General features: G+C 39.5%; 1 protein-coding gene across 1 annotated transcript in view; it reads left to right on the top strand.

The window, feature by feature from the left end:
• The window catches only part of sntg2 (syntrophin, gamma 2), an 86058-nt gene that overhangs the window by 29375 nt on the left and 41577 nt on the right, over positions 1-15106 (top strand). The window contains exons 6-8 of the mRNA XM_087179452.1: positions 859-900; positions 2044-2131; positions 5859-5947. Of these exons, the coding sequence (XP_087035578.1) occupies positions 859-900; positions 2044-2131; positions 5859-5947 (219 nt within the window). The remainder of the gene's footprint in view (positions 1-858; positions 901-2043; positions 2132-5858; positions 5948-15106) is intronic.

Genomic DNA, 15106 nt, shown 5'->3' with positions numbered 1-15106 from the left:
GTGGGGGTGGGGGGGGGTGTCACAATTTTCTTTCAAATAAACTTTAGAAGTTTTTAGTCATTAATGAATAAAAAATATGTTAAGACTCAAATTTAAATTGGCAATTATATTCTTGTTATTGTTAATAGTTACATTTTATTCAGTGTAATCAAGTATTTCAAATAAACAGCAAATTGTGACTATGAGACATCGGTCACCCCCCCCCCCCCCCCCCCCCCCCCCGCTCCTCCTACTTATAGGAGCAAGACACCCAGACTGAGAGCATTGTTTGTAGTTGATTTGTGTTTCTTCTAGTTGTTGTCCATTTTGTGTCTCTGGTTGTTTTGCTTGTCTTTGTGATCATTTTATGCCTTTTCATGGATATGCATCTGTTCATGGTCGTTCTGCGTCTCCATGGTAATTTTGTCATTTTGATTGTTGTATGTTTCTTCGTGGCCTTTTTTGCTTCTGTTTTTCTGTGTCTTTTTGGTCATTTTGCGACTGTTTGCTGTTGTTTTGCGTCTTTATGTGGCTGTTTTTGGTTATTTTTTGTCAGTTATTTTGTTATTTTGGTTTGATAGGATTTCTTGATGGAAAGCCTAACAGTCAGGTTAACACAGGTTTACTCTAAGGGCCCAGGGCCTGCACCCAGTAGACTCAGCTCAGTAATCTGTCATAATAATAATAACAAGCCCAACTACCTGTCACTTTCTGACTCTGGTGGGGGCCAACAGCGGTGCCCATCATATCCTGTGCCACCTGTGGCCGAGCCTCTGGCCCCAACCCAGTAGCAAATGAGCACAGAGTTGCTAAATTACACACTTTCTCCATTATATATTTACTTACATTTTCTTTTCCACTCTCTGTTGGTTTCTTTAGGTCAATGGCATAAACGTAGAGCACTGTACTCATGAGGAAGTTGTGAGTATATTTGTAATAAAAGCTAATACCCTGCTCCATCCATCCTTTGCTGTTCCATCCGTCTCCCAGGTTTAACACCTAATCCCAGCGGTTATCAACACGGAGGTGCGCCTCAACAATCTGAGTTGTCATCTTGGCAGGAAGCTGTTTTTCTTTTGGTTTACACTGTGACAAATTGAAAAGATTGAAAAGCAGCAGATCCGTATCAAAAGCTGCACAGGAATTGAGGGTGGTAATATTTGGCAGACTTTTTACACATTCTCAATTTCCATCTCCAATTTAGCTTCTCGCTTTGTTAAATGTTTCCCTTATTCTCTGCCACCATCCCCCATCTCTCTCACACACACACACACACACACACACACACACACACACTCACTCTCTCCCCTCGTCTGTCATCTGTCTCTCCCCCAAAACAGCTGTTCACTATATCCACCTGCACAGCGTCAAAGCACATAATGAGGAGTTTCTCTTAAGAAGCAAATCCAGGGCTTTTAATGGCTTTCAAACTCCCCAGCACTGACAGATGCTCAGGCTGAAGGAACAAGGGCTAACACATATTGTCGGAGAGAGTAGCAAGGAACCTGATAGCAGATGTGCATTTAGGATAGTAGGGATGTAATAATGCCCTAACACCATAGATGTTACATACAAGTGTCTCATTTCCTCGTCTAACATGCAAGGAAGACAGATTAGATATTTCTTCCTTTTTAATTACCTTACTTGAATGCCTCTTTTGAAACTATGACTCAACATCTTTTGAGGACATATTTTGTATCACGTAGGCATCAGATAATCAGAGCGTAATTACTTTGTGTTGTCAGCTGTCACTTTCCCGCCGCCTGTCAGAAGAGAGAGTGAGACGCCGGCCTTCAGGTTCCACCTTTGATGATTTAAGTGAAGCCACTTCAGTCAGGCTTTAACTTATGATTGCATATTCTTCACTCGTCTCCAGTTACATTTTGTTTGCTCGGCGCTGCGTGCGGCTTGACATGAATGTGGTGGGTTTCATTTACGTGAGATTACATTTTTATCTTGCTGCATCGCTCACAATCTATCTCTCTCTCTCTCTCGCTGTCTATCTCTATCACAATCTCTCTATTCTTCTTCTTCTTCTTCTTCTTCTTCTCTCGCTCCTGACAGGTTCACCTCTTGCGTACGGCGGGAGATGAGGTCACCATTACTGTTCGCTACCTACGCGAAGTTCCATCATTTCTAAAACTGCCACTAGGTAAGAGTCGAGTCATTTTGTTGCCATGTGAGCTCACAATAACTCTATTTCATCGAGCATTTTTAACAATAATCTATCTATAAAACTACATAAATAAAAAAATACTTTTGGGAGATTGCCTTTTTACTCACCTTAACGCTTTAAAGCTGTTCAATAGATGAGAATTTGTTTCAAAGTAAAAAATTGTCATGCTCGGTGGCCTGAGCAGTAATGGAAGCAACAGCCAGAGCTGCAGCCCCCTGCTCCTGTACTTACCTTCAGCAGCTTGAAAACAGTGATACTAAAATTATTCATGTGGAGCGGATAAAAGGTGAGAAATGAGGTACGCCGGTGAGGCAGGTAAGAAATTGAAGCAGTTCTCAAGACAAAAAATTTTTGGAAAGTTTGGCAATTTTATGGGTTTTAAAGAAAATGGAAATACAGTGGCAAGGAGAAGTAAGTGGACCCTTTGTAATTGTATTCATTGATGTATGAATCTGTCCCAAAATGTGGTCAGAGCCTAAACCAAGTTACAAGTATGAACAAAATCAAAATCAGTCTATTTGAAAGACCCCCTCCAACGATGATCATGTTTTTTACCTTGTTAACATGTCCATATGATATTTTTTATATGATTACATAAGACATATCATGAGTGATTTTTTTTTTTTTTTCTTTTGTGGGAAAACCATGTTCAATAAAATGTTAATCATAGCATAATATTTTTACTTAAACAAATCCACTCAAATCAATGTTTTGTTCTTGCCCATATTAAAACCATCATTCAAACATTCAGATTGAAGGCTGGAAAAAGTATGTGAACCCCTCGGCTATTGGCATTAACAAATGCTAATTGGAGTCAGGAGTTGCCGAACCTGGAGTCCAATCAATGAAGATTGGACGTTTGGGTTAGAGCTACTTTGACTCATAAAAAAAAAAATAAATAAATAAAAAATCTTTTGAGTTTGCTATTCAAAAGAAGCATCTGCTGATGTGAACTGCAAAAAAAGGATCTCAGAGGACTTAGGCTGAAGAACCGATGATTTGCATAAAGCTGGAAAGTCATCTCAAAGACATTAAGTATTCATCAGTCCACAGTCAGACAAACTGTCTATAAATGGTGATAGTTCAGTGCTGTGGCTACTCCCCCTAGAAGGACAATGACCCCAAACATCAAAGTAAATCTACAACAGAATGACTTCAAACAAAGAAAATCCACCTTTTGGAGTGGCCCAGTCAGAGCCCAGACCTTAATCCAGTAGAGATGCTGTGAAATGACCTGTAGAGAGCCGCTCGCACCAGACATCCTAAGAATATGTCTGAGCTGAGGCAGCTCTATAAGGAAGAATGGGCCGGAATTCATCCCAAACGTTGTGCATGTCTGATCAGCAGCTATACTGGCACTGCTTGTTTGAGGTTATTGGTGCTAAAGGAGGTTCAACTACGGTTCACCTACTTTCTCCACCAGCACTGTGAATGTTAACTGGCTTTGTTGAATAAAAACACAAAATTTTATAATTGTTCATGTGATATTAGCTTAGTGACACTGTGTTTCCTCTACATTTGTGACTTGGATGAAGATCATATGACGCTTTATGAGCTGTTATTGCCAAAAAACCTAGTGATGATAAAGTGTTCACATACTTTCCTTGTACCTACTTTCCTCCTTTCTTTTACCACTTCCTGCAGTGGAGGAACCCATGGTTGCTTGCCTAAAATATCTGCAGTAATCACATTCACAATATTAAGTTAATCATTTCTAAATTTGTAGCTGGGCGATTTAAAGGACAGATTTTCAAACCAATAATATGGTTCATTTATTGTGCATGATTTGGTCAATTGGCATATCTCTAGTTATTATTTTATATCTAGGAATATTTTATCACTCAATATTTTAGGGTTTAAGGAAATTGTGATGAGAATTTTTGACAGCTTTTTGACATTTTATAGGCCAAACAATTCATTAATTGAAATAAACAATTGGCCAATTATTAGATTATGCAAATAATCATAAGTTACAGCCATGTTTGATTGTTTGTTTACTTCCTTGAACATAAGTGAACAACCCACCCCTCAGTTGTCGTCACCGAATTTAAATTCAAAAGTTGGTAAATTCTGATTGGTGCTCATGTGTCATCACCTTTCTCTAACTGAGCCCAACTTCGTTGACAGAGAAAACAGGTTTTCGGGGCCTTGGAGTATATACATTATGGTCTGGTCAATTAACATGTATGTTGACCAACATTAAATCCTCATTCAAGGTCCACTTACTAGCTTATTCCTGACCTTTAAAACCATGTCTCACTCTCCTCAGCAGATAGTTTGCTCTCAGCGGTCTCCATGACAACTGGACAAGCTCCATGTGGAAGGCCATGAGATGTGGTTGAAGGCTCAGGAAAAAGCCATTAAGAGAAAGTTACGTGGAAGTAACTTTTAACTAGTCTGAACACTCAAAGCGGGGGCCAGGTGGGGACCTGGCTAAAACAACTTGTAATTTTTACATTTCAGTTTTTGTACAGATTAAACAAACAAGATATAAATCACAAACTAGAGAGATTTAAAGATGCTGCTCGATTAATTTTGTTACCTTGGGACGGAGCCATGCTATATGTTCACCCCTGGTTCAAGTCTTTATGCTGAGCTATGAACCTGGCTCCAGCTTAATATTTAACTGACATTTCCCAAAATGTTCTCCTTCTTCTTTGGGTTTTTTACAGCAAATTGGGATCCAATATGTTTTATTACTGGCTCCTTTAAGGTTTTATGCTGCTATTACAATCCTGTAATCAGTCCGGTTGCTTTTAAAAACCTAAGTATATTTGTCCTTCCTTCAACTGTGTGTGTCCCAAAATGTTGAACTGTTCCTTTGAAATCTCAGCCAACTCAAATGTAATGGGAGCATCATCAAAGTCTGTAGCACATGGGAACTTAACTTTACATCTGGGTCTTCAGATGTTCACAGTTGTGTGTGAGACACAAACATCCAGACTGCTGAGCCGCCAGTAACTGTTGTCTTATGAATTAGCTGTAAGCAACAAAAAAAAAAAAAAAATGAATGAAGGCCCTGTAATACAAATGACTTCAGTCTCTACCGGCAAACATAACGATCATTTTGTACAGTTTCCTTAATTATGGACACATAATGATGACACAGATGTAGAAAAATAATTAATACTAATAGACTTTCATGAATATTTATGGCTCAGTTGATAAACCACCACATTCTCGCAAATTCAAAGTGCGAGCTGTGAGAAATGTAGCCCTCATGTCTTGTGGGATAGTTAACATTCATAGGAAGGTGTCAGTGCAGAGATGATCAGGTTTTGCTGTAGGGTGTTTGGCCAGTTAATCGTGCTTTGTTACCTGAGAAAGAAAAAGGTTCAAGTCGATTTCTCTCGAAGGCGTTTGTCGTTTCACCGTGGCACAAAATGACAAGCAGGAGAGGCCAGGAGCTGTTTGCTTCACTTTACTGAGTGTGACCGAATCAGTAATCACGTCCTCTAACGCCAAGCTAATATCAAATCAAAGAGAAGCATTTGTCTCTTTTGGATGCTGTCCGTGAGCTACACTGTACGACCTGAAGGCAGGACAGCAGTCAGTAATAAACATTAAAATCAATTGAACCATGATATTTGAGGTTTAGGTAAAACTCTCAACTTATTTTCTTTGTTTCTGAAAGAATAAAATAACTAGCACGATGTGAAGTTGGACTAACTGTTGGAAGAGTGATTCTTCACTGTTTTCTCAGGTTCTCCTGGGCTGTCGACGGATCACAGCAGAGTGTCCTCTCCCCTCTTTGACAGTGGCTTACATTTAAATGGAAATGGAAACAACACAGTAAGAAAGATTGATTTGATATTTCATGTGTAATGTTGACTGGATTGTGTTTTGCTACCTTGATCTTTTCAGATGTTATATGGTTAGAGCGATATTTAAATTGTGCAGTGTTTACAGTATAAGGATCTTTATCCGAGGGGCTCATTTACTACAATCATTACCACCTTCTGAATAATCTGTTTCTAAAATATCTTTACATACTGGCTCACTTCAATGTCACATTTTAAAAATCATATAACTGATACTTTAGGCATGACCTACAGGATACCATGGACAAGAATGTAATTGGCTTGTAATTTTATAAGCGTCCATGAGGACTATTAGTTCCATTCATCTCCAGAAATGATCCTCCTTCTCAAAGAGCCTTTGCCTACACGTACCAGAATGCATTATGTGTGAGACTTTCACTAGTGAACCCTCAGACGAGTCTACCTTTGGGTGTATGTATGTTTACTGCACTGCTAATTAAGCTTCTTATCATATCTGTACAGTGGCCACTACAATACACTACAAAACAAGAGGAAAAGTGATCTATGATTATGTGGGTTGGAAGGCTCAGGTGGAGCAGCCAGCAACGTCATCTGGCTCCTCTAACCATGAATGGTTAGCAGCTGTACACGTCCCTCGGCCAAGGCTGAAATTTCATCTAAATTCGAATGGAAAATGGAAATGTTTGATCTGCATCACAATGCACTAAGTTTTTGACAATCACAGGGTAAATGTGTCAAGTCCCTCTTCTAATTCCAGTTAGTGCATTTGTTAAAGTGGAAATAATGACAGTATCAGATGATGAAAACCCTGCGTGCGCGCGCACACACACACACACACACACACACACACACACACACACACACAGGTGTTTTTCTGTCAGGTGTTGAGGTTTCTCGCTCTCGGGTGAGATGTGAATCAAGCAGAGTTTGTAGAGAAGTCTAATGAGGCAAAATATGTAAAAGCACAAGTGGGGGTGGACAACAGCGTTGGGCATTGACGCAATACTTAGTAAGATGGTGCTTCTTCAGTAACGAGTAGTGTAAAAGTCATAATTTGAAATTCAGTAATTTCATTATAATTATTTATCCTGGAGCACTTTGACATCTTGGAGGGTTGGCTTGTTTGATGTCTTATCAACCAACCCTGTCTCCTAAAAATGATGTTGCTCTACAACTAAAGTGCAAAAGCAAATCCACCTTGTTGGAATTGCAGCCCGATTACATGTTGTTCATTTACCTATTTTACACGTAGCAAATACATTGATACTGAACATATCAGTAAAATGATCAAATATCTGATCTTTCAGTAGACTATCCACTTGTAGTGACCACATGTTTATGTTTAGGCACAAGTGCTATTGTTTTCCGAACTTAAACACGGACGGGAAACTGGATGTGAACCTCATGCGCTTTGCACGCCTGTCATCCACCCCAACACACCCCCAAGCAACTTCGCTGCTGTTGATAAACGTAGCGCTTCATTCATTCAGCAAATATGTTGCCTCTAAACATAATCCAGCCAGTGATTACATTTCCTCCAAAACATATTAGCTGTTGCTGTTTGGCTGTATAGAAACATAATTTCGAGGAGATAGAGTTATAGCAGGAGTTAGATGGAGTTGAATTTTTATCTGTGTGTTAATAGACTCATTTGGGATGTATTAACTCCACACATGGTTGCAGATGGAGGGAGGTGGCTAGTTTCTGCCAAAACAGGAGAATTGCACCTCCCGATAGCGACGTAGTTGTCTTATTTACGTGCTGTGGTTCGCTAACCACTGCTACCTTTTTTAAACAGAAGACATGCTGATACATCACAGTAGGAAAGGCACAGGTGTAAAATAAATGATGGCTGGATTCCATTTAGCTGCTTGAGTTTCATGGTCCTGATATTGAGGTGGCTCACTGTCGCACTGTCATGACTTACTGGGACATATGTTATTATGACAAGTCAAAATGACTTTTGTTTTTTTTTTTGGGGGGGGTTAGCTTGTTTGCTGTTTTACCAGGACTTTGTTGGAAGTTGAATCAGTCTGTTAGTCCAGTGGACAGTCTGGTGTGACTGAACTTGGCGAAGGGGCTGGAGGTGGAGGGACATGACTAGCGTTGAACTGCTCCTTCTAGTTTAATATTTTACATGTTGCCTCACTAGCTAACCACTTTTTGTTGAGTGTTGGAGGTTGTGTGAACCCTGTGTTTCCTAGCTGTTGATGGTCAATAAGTACCTCTAAACTGTAGGCTGGCTGTTTATTAAACCACATTGTTTCATTTTCTATTTCTAAATGTTTAAATACTACATTTGTGATATAGGGCTGGGCAATTAACCAAAAAATATCAAAACCAACATTTAGAAACCTCCCACCAACTATAATCTTGCTCATGGAGGTAAATTTGTTGAACACTTTCCCCAATGCATGCGTTCCTGTACTGTCCCTTTTTTTTTTTTTTAGGGTTAGGGTTAGAAAAAAAGAACTACCTTGTTGTACGTCATGGGCCTCCACTCCATCCAACTAACCTTAGTCTGCGTTCATTCAAAGCAAAACTGGTGATATGGATGACATGAGTGCAAACACTGAACCTCAACCTTAGCACATTTTAACAAAGAAGCATCCTGTGTCAGTCATTCAGGCACATTTTGGCTTCCGTGAAGATGACACCAAACAAAAAGAAGTCAAAAGATAACACTGCAGAAAAATTATTTCAGCGTCCAAAGGTAAAACAGCCAATTTGTTGAATCACTTGGAACACAATCACATCCAAGAGAAAGAAAGGGAGAGGGATCGATAAGCGCCAAAGTTAATTGTTCATTAATTGTAATTGAGGTAAAAGTCTGAAATAATCATGCATGGTGGGGCCTTTCAAAGACAAAAACAGGACCCTTTCTCAATGTACATTGCTGTCAATGTGTAAACACAGCTTTAGGTTATTAAAATGTTGATCTAAGTGGCCGTCAATTTCCTAGTTCATCAAACTTCAGTTGCTTTTGCTTTATCAGTGAAGAAAGCTTCGAGTATTCACCCTGCCCTCACGTTGATGTCGTCAGCAGAATCAGAAAAACTGCATTAGGGACCAAATTTCCCTTTGCACTGGAGGGCAGCAAGAGCACATATACTACCGATCAACTCTAATCATCGGCTATAGAGCCTGTCTGTCTTTATCATTCTAGCTAGCTCAGCAGGGCTAACCAGTAGCCGGGCGCCAGCAGCAGCGGCACTATCAGCAGCAGCCTGAGCCACTGCCTCTCTTTGTGGACTGTGGCTCATATAAATCTGCTTTGACTTTGACATGTCATTAAATGTGAAGTAATCCATAACGTCCTCTACGCATATATGCTAGGTCGGTGTTTGGCTGTCCAAAATGTGGGTCCCGACCCTGATAGCTGACTGCTGTGGAGCTGTTCCCCTGGCAGAGGGAGGAAAATTAAACTTATCTAAGCCAAACTCTCCCTGTTGTTCCTCCACCCTTCACTGATTTTAAAATAGGTCAGAGGGTGATGGGAGTAAGCTAGGATGTTAGCTACACTGATACAGAGAATATTATCTCGTTTTGTGGATGTCACCAGCGAGTAGTCCTATTATTGACGTTTGAAACAAGTTTTAAAATCCGCAAAATGATCCTTAATTTGTTAATGTTGTACTTTCAAATAAGATCTAATGCAGTCTAAATAATTTAGATCTAAATTACTTTCTAGATAAATTTGCATACACCTGCAACAGAATAACATATCAATATAGGACCTCTATATCCCCTTTACCCTCTTTTACAAAATAATTCACTGACATACACTCAGTTATACATTTTTTAAACATCAGGTAATCATATGTTAACCTCAAACTGCTCCTGTTTTCATTGCTCTCCACGAAAATTGGAAAAAAAATTCCATGTCAATTTGTTTTATTGATTAATAAATGTTGAATGTGTCTATTCATTTTTATTCCATGTCTACAGCCACATGATCAATGTGTGATCTCTGCACACTGCAGCAGTAAAGCAGAACCAGTACCTGTTTGATCTTGTGCGTGGTTCTACACTGGAGATCAATCTGTGGCTGTGGTTTCATAGGGAGGCAAGGGTCAAAAGGAAGAGCAAGCAGGCAAAATAATTCATCAGGTTCTGTGTTATCCCGCAAAGCTGCTATTAGCTCCTTGAGCTCGCTCGATCTTAGAGCGATGATGGCTGTGATTACAGTGTACACTGCTCGCATGATAGGTGGGAGTAGTTTCACTATAGTAGCAGATTGATTTCACAGAGGGATATTTCAAACTCACCAAAGCACAATGTGATAGAGTCACTTCATCGCCTGTATTAACAGGACACACTCAGCACTGGCTTCCAAAAACATCCAGTAAATGCCCTTCATTGGCGTTCGGATCCTAGAAGAACGGCTCAGGTCAGGTTTAACTCATAACGACCAATTGGATACAGTATGTCAGCGCAGAGGTAACAACAGTGTTGGTCATGCTGCAGACATATCAAGCAAATTGGGTTTGATGTTACTATAGATCTAAACATTATATCCTGAGCATGATGAATGTTATAATTCTTCCCCAAAGCCACTGTTTCACTGTTTTATTGGTAAGGCATCAGAAAATTGCACATTAATATGGTAATCTATATTGAAAAGCGAAGCTGTAAAGACTGCATCTTTGGCTCGTCGTTTTACATGAATTATTCAGAGAAAGCATGAAGGACAGCAGGTGGCCACTTTAACCTTTCATAGATAATCTAGATTTAAAGTGTTTCCATTTAAAACCCTAGCAGGAGCTGGAGAGGGCGAAACATCTTTGTACACTGGGCCTGTGCATGGTCTGCATTTCTTTCAATTCCCAGTATGTGCACATGGTTTATCTGAGGAAATAACAGACCCTGACACATGCCTAGCTATGCAAAAACAAATGATATAGGTCAGTTGGATCTAGCAGGGATATTTACATTTAATTATCTAATTGAAAACTAAGTGGCTGCCAAACGCAATCAGCCAGGTGGTTTCCTAACCCCAGAAATAGCATTTAAGGAGTGAAAAACACAAATAGCAAGAACTGGCCTCCATTTAGTTTTTGCTCACGTCAAGTGAGATTCTTCTTGCCTTGCAAAAAAGGCAAAATTATGTGAGTTGTTGTTTTTGTTCTTAGAGTAATTGGTTGTTGTGTTGTTTTTTTGTTTTTTTTAGTCGTGAATTCACTTTAATGTTCCGAGTATAACGATAGGAAGCCTCCAGATAGAGATTTTCACAAAAGTAGGGCAACCCATAACTTTATTTTTTCCCAAAAGAAAAAAAAATGACATTGCATGCCATTAAGTAGCTCTGCACCATATGAAATAGTCTGTAATGGAAAGGGTCATTAAGCCTGAGGTTGGATAAGGGTTGAAATGGTAATTGAGCTCATGTACTATACAACTTCTGCACATTCTGTATAGTAAAAGAAAGTAACTGGATGTTCCTTGATTCTTTTTTCTGCTTAAAATTCTCACTTTTGAACAAAGGTTATGATTTTCTCATCTATGAATTTTGCCCAGAAAAGGGCAGCACTATTTTTTAATGAGTTTCTAACAAATAAATAATCACTGGGTGTATCTGAAGCTGTACTAATCAATAGACCCAATGAGAATTATCGCCTAACTCTCTGCCGCCGAATGTGTTTTTTTTTTGCCGGGAGCAGTTGACTGTGATTGTCGCCTGACAAGAGCTTCGGCCATTGTTGCATTTATAATACAAAATATTATAATACGTTGTACTCTGAGCAGCAGTATGTCTTCAGGGCAGACTGGAGGCTACTATTGGAAAGTCCCAAGATGGGCCAGGGCTAGCTGGTTAGCGTACTAACTTCAGTAGAAGAAAAGACGAGAAAGTCACAAGAGTTAACATTGCTTTCCACCACAGGAGCCACCTCTTTGCAAAAAAGGAATGAAGTTTGATGTTGTGCACGCAATGTCTCTACTAGACTGGTAAACAGCTGTCAATGCTAGCACTGACTATGTAGCAAGAGCAAAACTTACAAGTAGCTCCTTTAATGGTTTTGGTTCTGTTTTCATGGAAATGGGGCTGATAGACAGTTGACAAAATAGTTAGGGACTAGCTAGACATTATAGTGGAGCAATTAGCTAATGAAGAGCCAGATTTTTTGCTCAGTAGTTGGCGGAGACCAAAATAGAGCGAGAGTTGACATTTTACTTTACTTTCATCAGGTGCCCAGAAGCAGAATGTCGCTCAGTGTCTGCTGAATGTGTAAATAGGCAACTGTTTGCTATATGAGTGCCTTGTTACTTAACTTTTTTTGCTCCCCTCAAGTGGCAAGAAAATCTGTTAATACCGCTTTAATCACTTCATTCGCATTGTTTATAACCTGCCACTCACAGTTGATTTTATTGTTTCAAAAACACCAAATCTTACGACAAGTTAAATAGGACAATTTTTTGAGCAGTCCAAAGAATTGGCAGTAAATGTTCGTTATGCGAGTTCCTCAGATCCGAAGAAGGACTTCTTTCTTGACTCACCATTTTTCATTAACACTCAACCATCACACAGGGAGAAACGGTAGAGTGTAATACACAGTAATTTCTCCACTGACACTAGACCTAATAAACCAGAATGGAGTGAAACCAGAAGGGGCACGGTGGGATGAGGTGCATGATGATCCCATTTTCTTGACAGAGAAGACGTTGCTTTTTTTCATTTCGCTCTCAATATCTGTACATTAAACGGCTGTATACAGCGAGGCCAGGTGAGTCTCAAAACTTCTCTACTTGTCAGTGTCAGATTTTTTTAGTTTAGACCCAGTATTGTTAATCCATGGGTCATTGATATGCTACATTTTTTTAGGATGGCAATGATACACTCCAGTCTGTCGGTTTACCACTTTGGTACAGACAGAAACATCTCAACAGCTATTGGATGGATTGCCTTGAAATACAAAACGAATATTCAAGATCACCTGATGATAAAAACCTACCTGCTTTGCTTATATACTGACTTTTCCTGTTGCACCACAGGTTAACATTTGTCAATTTTGGTTAAATGTCTCAACAACTATTGGATGGATTGCCCTAAAATATGGTAGGGACATTGATGTTCCTCTCAAGATGGACGGTGTTTAGTGCTAATTGCGAGATGTTAGCATGCTAACATGCTAAATTGCAATGATGACAATGGTAAACATCACCATGTTAGCATACAGATGTTAGCATTTAGCTCAAGTTACCACAGCCTCACAGATCTGTTAGCAAGGCTGTAAAGTCTTAGTCTTGTTGAGACTTCCCTTTTCCATTGTGACTTTCTCTGGCTGACCACATTGTTTCTTGGTTACAAGATGAGACAATATTAAAGTTGACAAAAGAGCAATCATGTTTTTTCCTGCGTTTTTCCCTCCCCATACACTCAAATCTTTTCAGTAAGTGATTACTATTCACTAAGCTTGTCTTCAGTTAGCTTTCTTGACAGAGAAAATGACACATTTTTCCTTTTTCACCTTCGGCCATTTACCTCATTGACTTATTTAGATGTTTTCAAATAATTATGCTTTGCCAGTCATCTCTGAAGTACCAGTATCCATGAAGGAGTTGCTGACTGATGTGAAGAACAACACTGACTTCAGTTCCCTTTTTTTCCCCTGCTCTTCAGTAGAGGCAGGTGCTTTGTCAGTGTAATCCACTCTGACAGCCTGATAGTTTTCTATTTCCTGCCACCTCACCTCCTCTCTGCAGAGCACCACTTGAGAGTTAACTAAAACATTTTGTCCTGGGTTGACATGAAATGGAGCAAACAAACATAATTTCTTCAGAAATTGAGTAATTACTGGCGAGGAGCTGACAGGGGTCTGCATGAGACATGCTGTAGTTCAGCAGTGATGTGTAACTCACTTTGCAAAGGTAAGCAGTTTTGTTCACTCTTGACTACATTCCACCCGGAGGCTATTTTAATGCTTTGGTAATACGTTCAGCCATTTTGAACTTGGGGGAATGCAGCTGATTTAGTTTGTGTACAATGAGCAGCAGCAGGTGTCTTGTCAGTGTACTCCACTACCGTACCTGTACCATGTTTATAACTACACAGGGGCTACACCAGATTTTTTTTTATTGTTTATTTTGTGCTGACAGATCATCTCTAGTTGCAGGAATGATTCACAGTTTGATGTCGCTAAAGCTTCCCTTATTTGATCCCCAAGCTTGTAACTCATTAGATAATGTGTAATGCATCTGTTCTTCATTAAGTGTGGTGTGATTTGCATTTAAATGTCGTGCTCTTCCAGCTGTCAAAGCTTTTGTCAACATATTGTGCTTCAGGACCTTTCGAATTTTTGATGCACCAGCATCAGTCTCGGAGGGGCTTCATTAAACCCTAGAATTTTGAAAGATTTTAGAGGTAGTCACAATCTTTTGTCCTGTGTTATGTCACGATTAAGCCATACTATGAAACCAATAGTAACAACGTAGAGTGTCTTTGGTGTCTGAGTGTGTACTCTGTAGGTAAAACTGTTTTTTATTTTGCCACACCTGAAATTAATTATTCTAAATGTAAATATGCTGACCTGTACTCTTTCTAAAATTGTTAAAATTTATAAACCAACTACATGTGCTCTACAATAGATTCAACCCCAGACAACCTCACAAAAGAACTATTCAATATGCAAGGATACCCTCTTCTCAGGATCATCAAATCTCTCTGTTCTGTACTCCACACCTTTAAAAATGAATTTGCTGCAAAGACCTAACCTTGATCTTAAAACTCTAGTCAATTATAGACAGATTTCAAATTTTTCCTTCACATCCAAACTGTTAGAAAAGGTGGTTGCTCGCCGACTCACAGCCCGTCTGTTCATTAACAATCTTTTTGATGATTATCAGCCTGGGTGTAGATCCGAACACTCTGTGGACCATGACACCCTCTCAGAAAGTCTTGGTTAGAACTACTTGGTTAAACATGAAGTTCTGCAAGGATCTGTACTTTGACCTCTTTGGTTTTGCCTGTACTTTCTGAAGATGCTCAGTCACATCTTCACAAAAATACAACAAATTATCACGTCTGTCTCTTTGTACCAGCCAATGATCCCTTCCAGCTTGTAAAGCCTGAGATAGTAACAACTTTTACATCTGAATATGATGAAAACTGAAAAGTTGCTTGTCCGTCCAACCAGACATTGATCAGTTTTCATGGATTTTTACCATAAACCAA

This window comes from Seriola lalandi, unplaced genomic scaffold (assembly GCF_002814215.2).
Source record: "Seriola lalandi dorsalis isolate HSWRI2012SDOR001 ecotype SW California unplaced genomic scaffold, Sedor1 jcf7180002054842, whole genome shotgun sequence".
In the NCBI taxonomy this organism is placed as follows: domain Eukaryota; kingdom Metazoa; phylum Chordata; class Actinopteri; order Carangiformes; family Carangidae; genus Seriola; species Seriola lalandi.
This window is presented reverse-complemented; position numbering and strand designations above follow the sequence as displayed.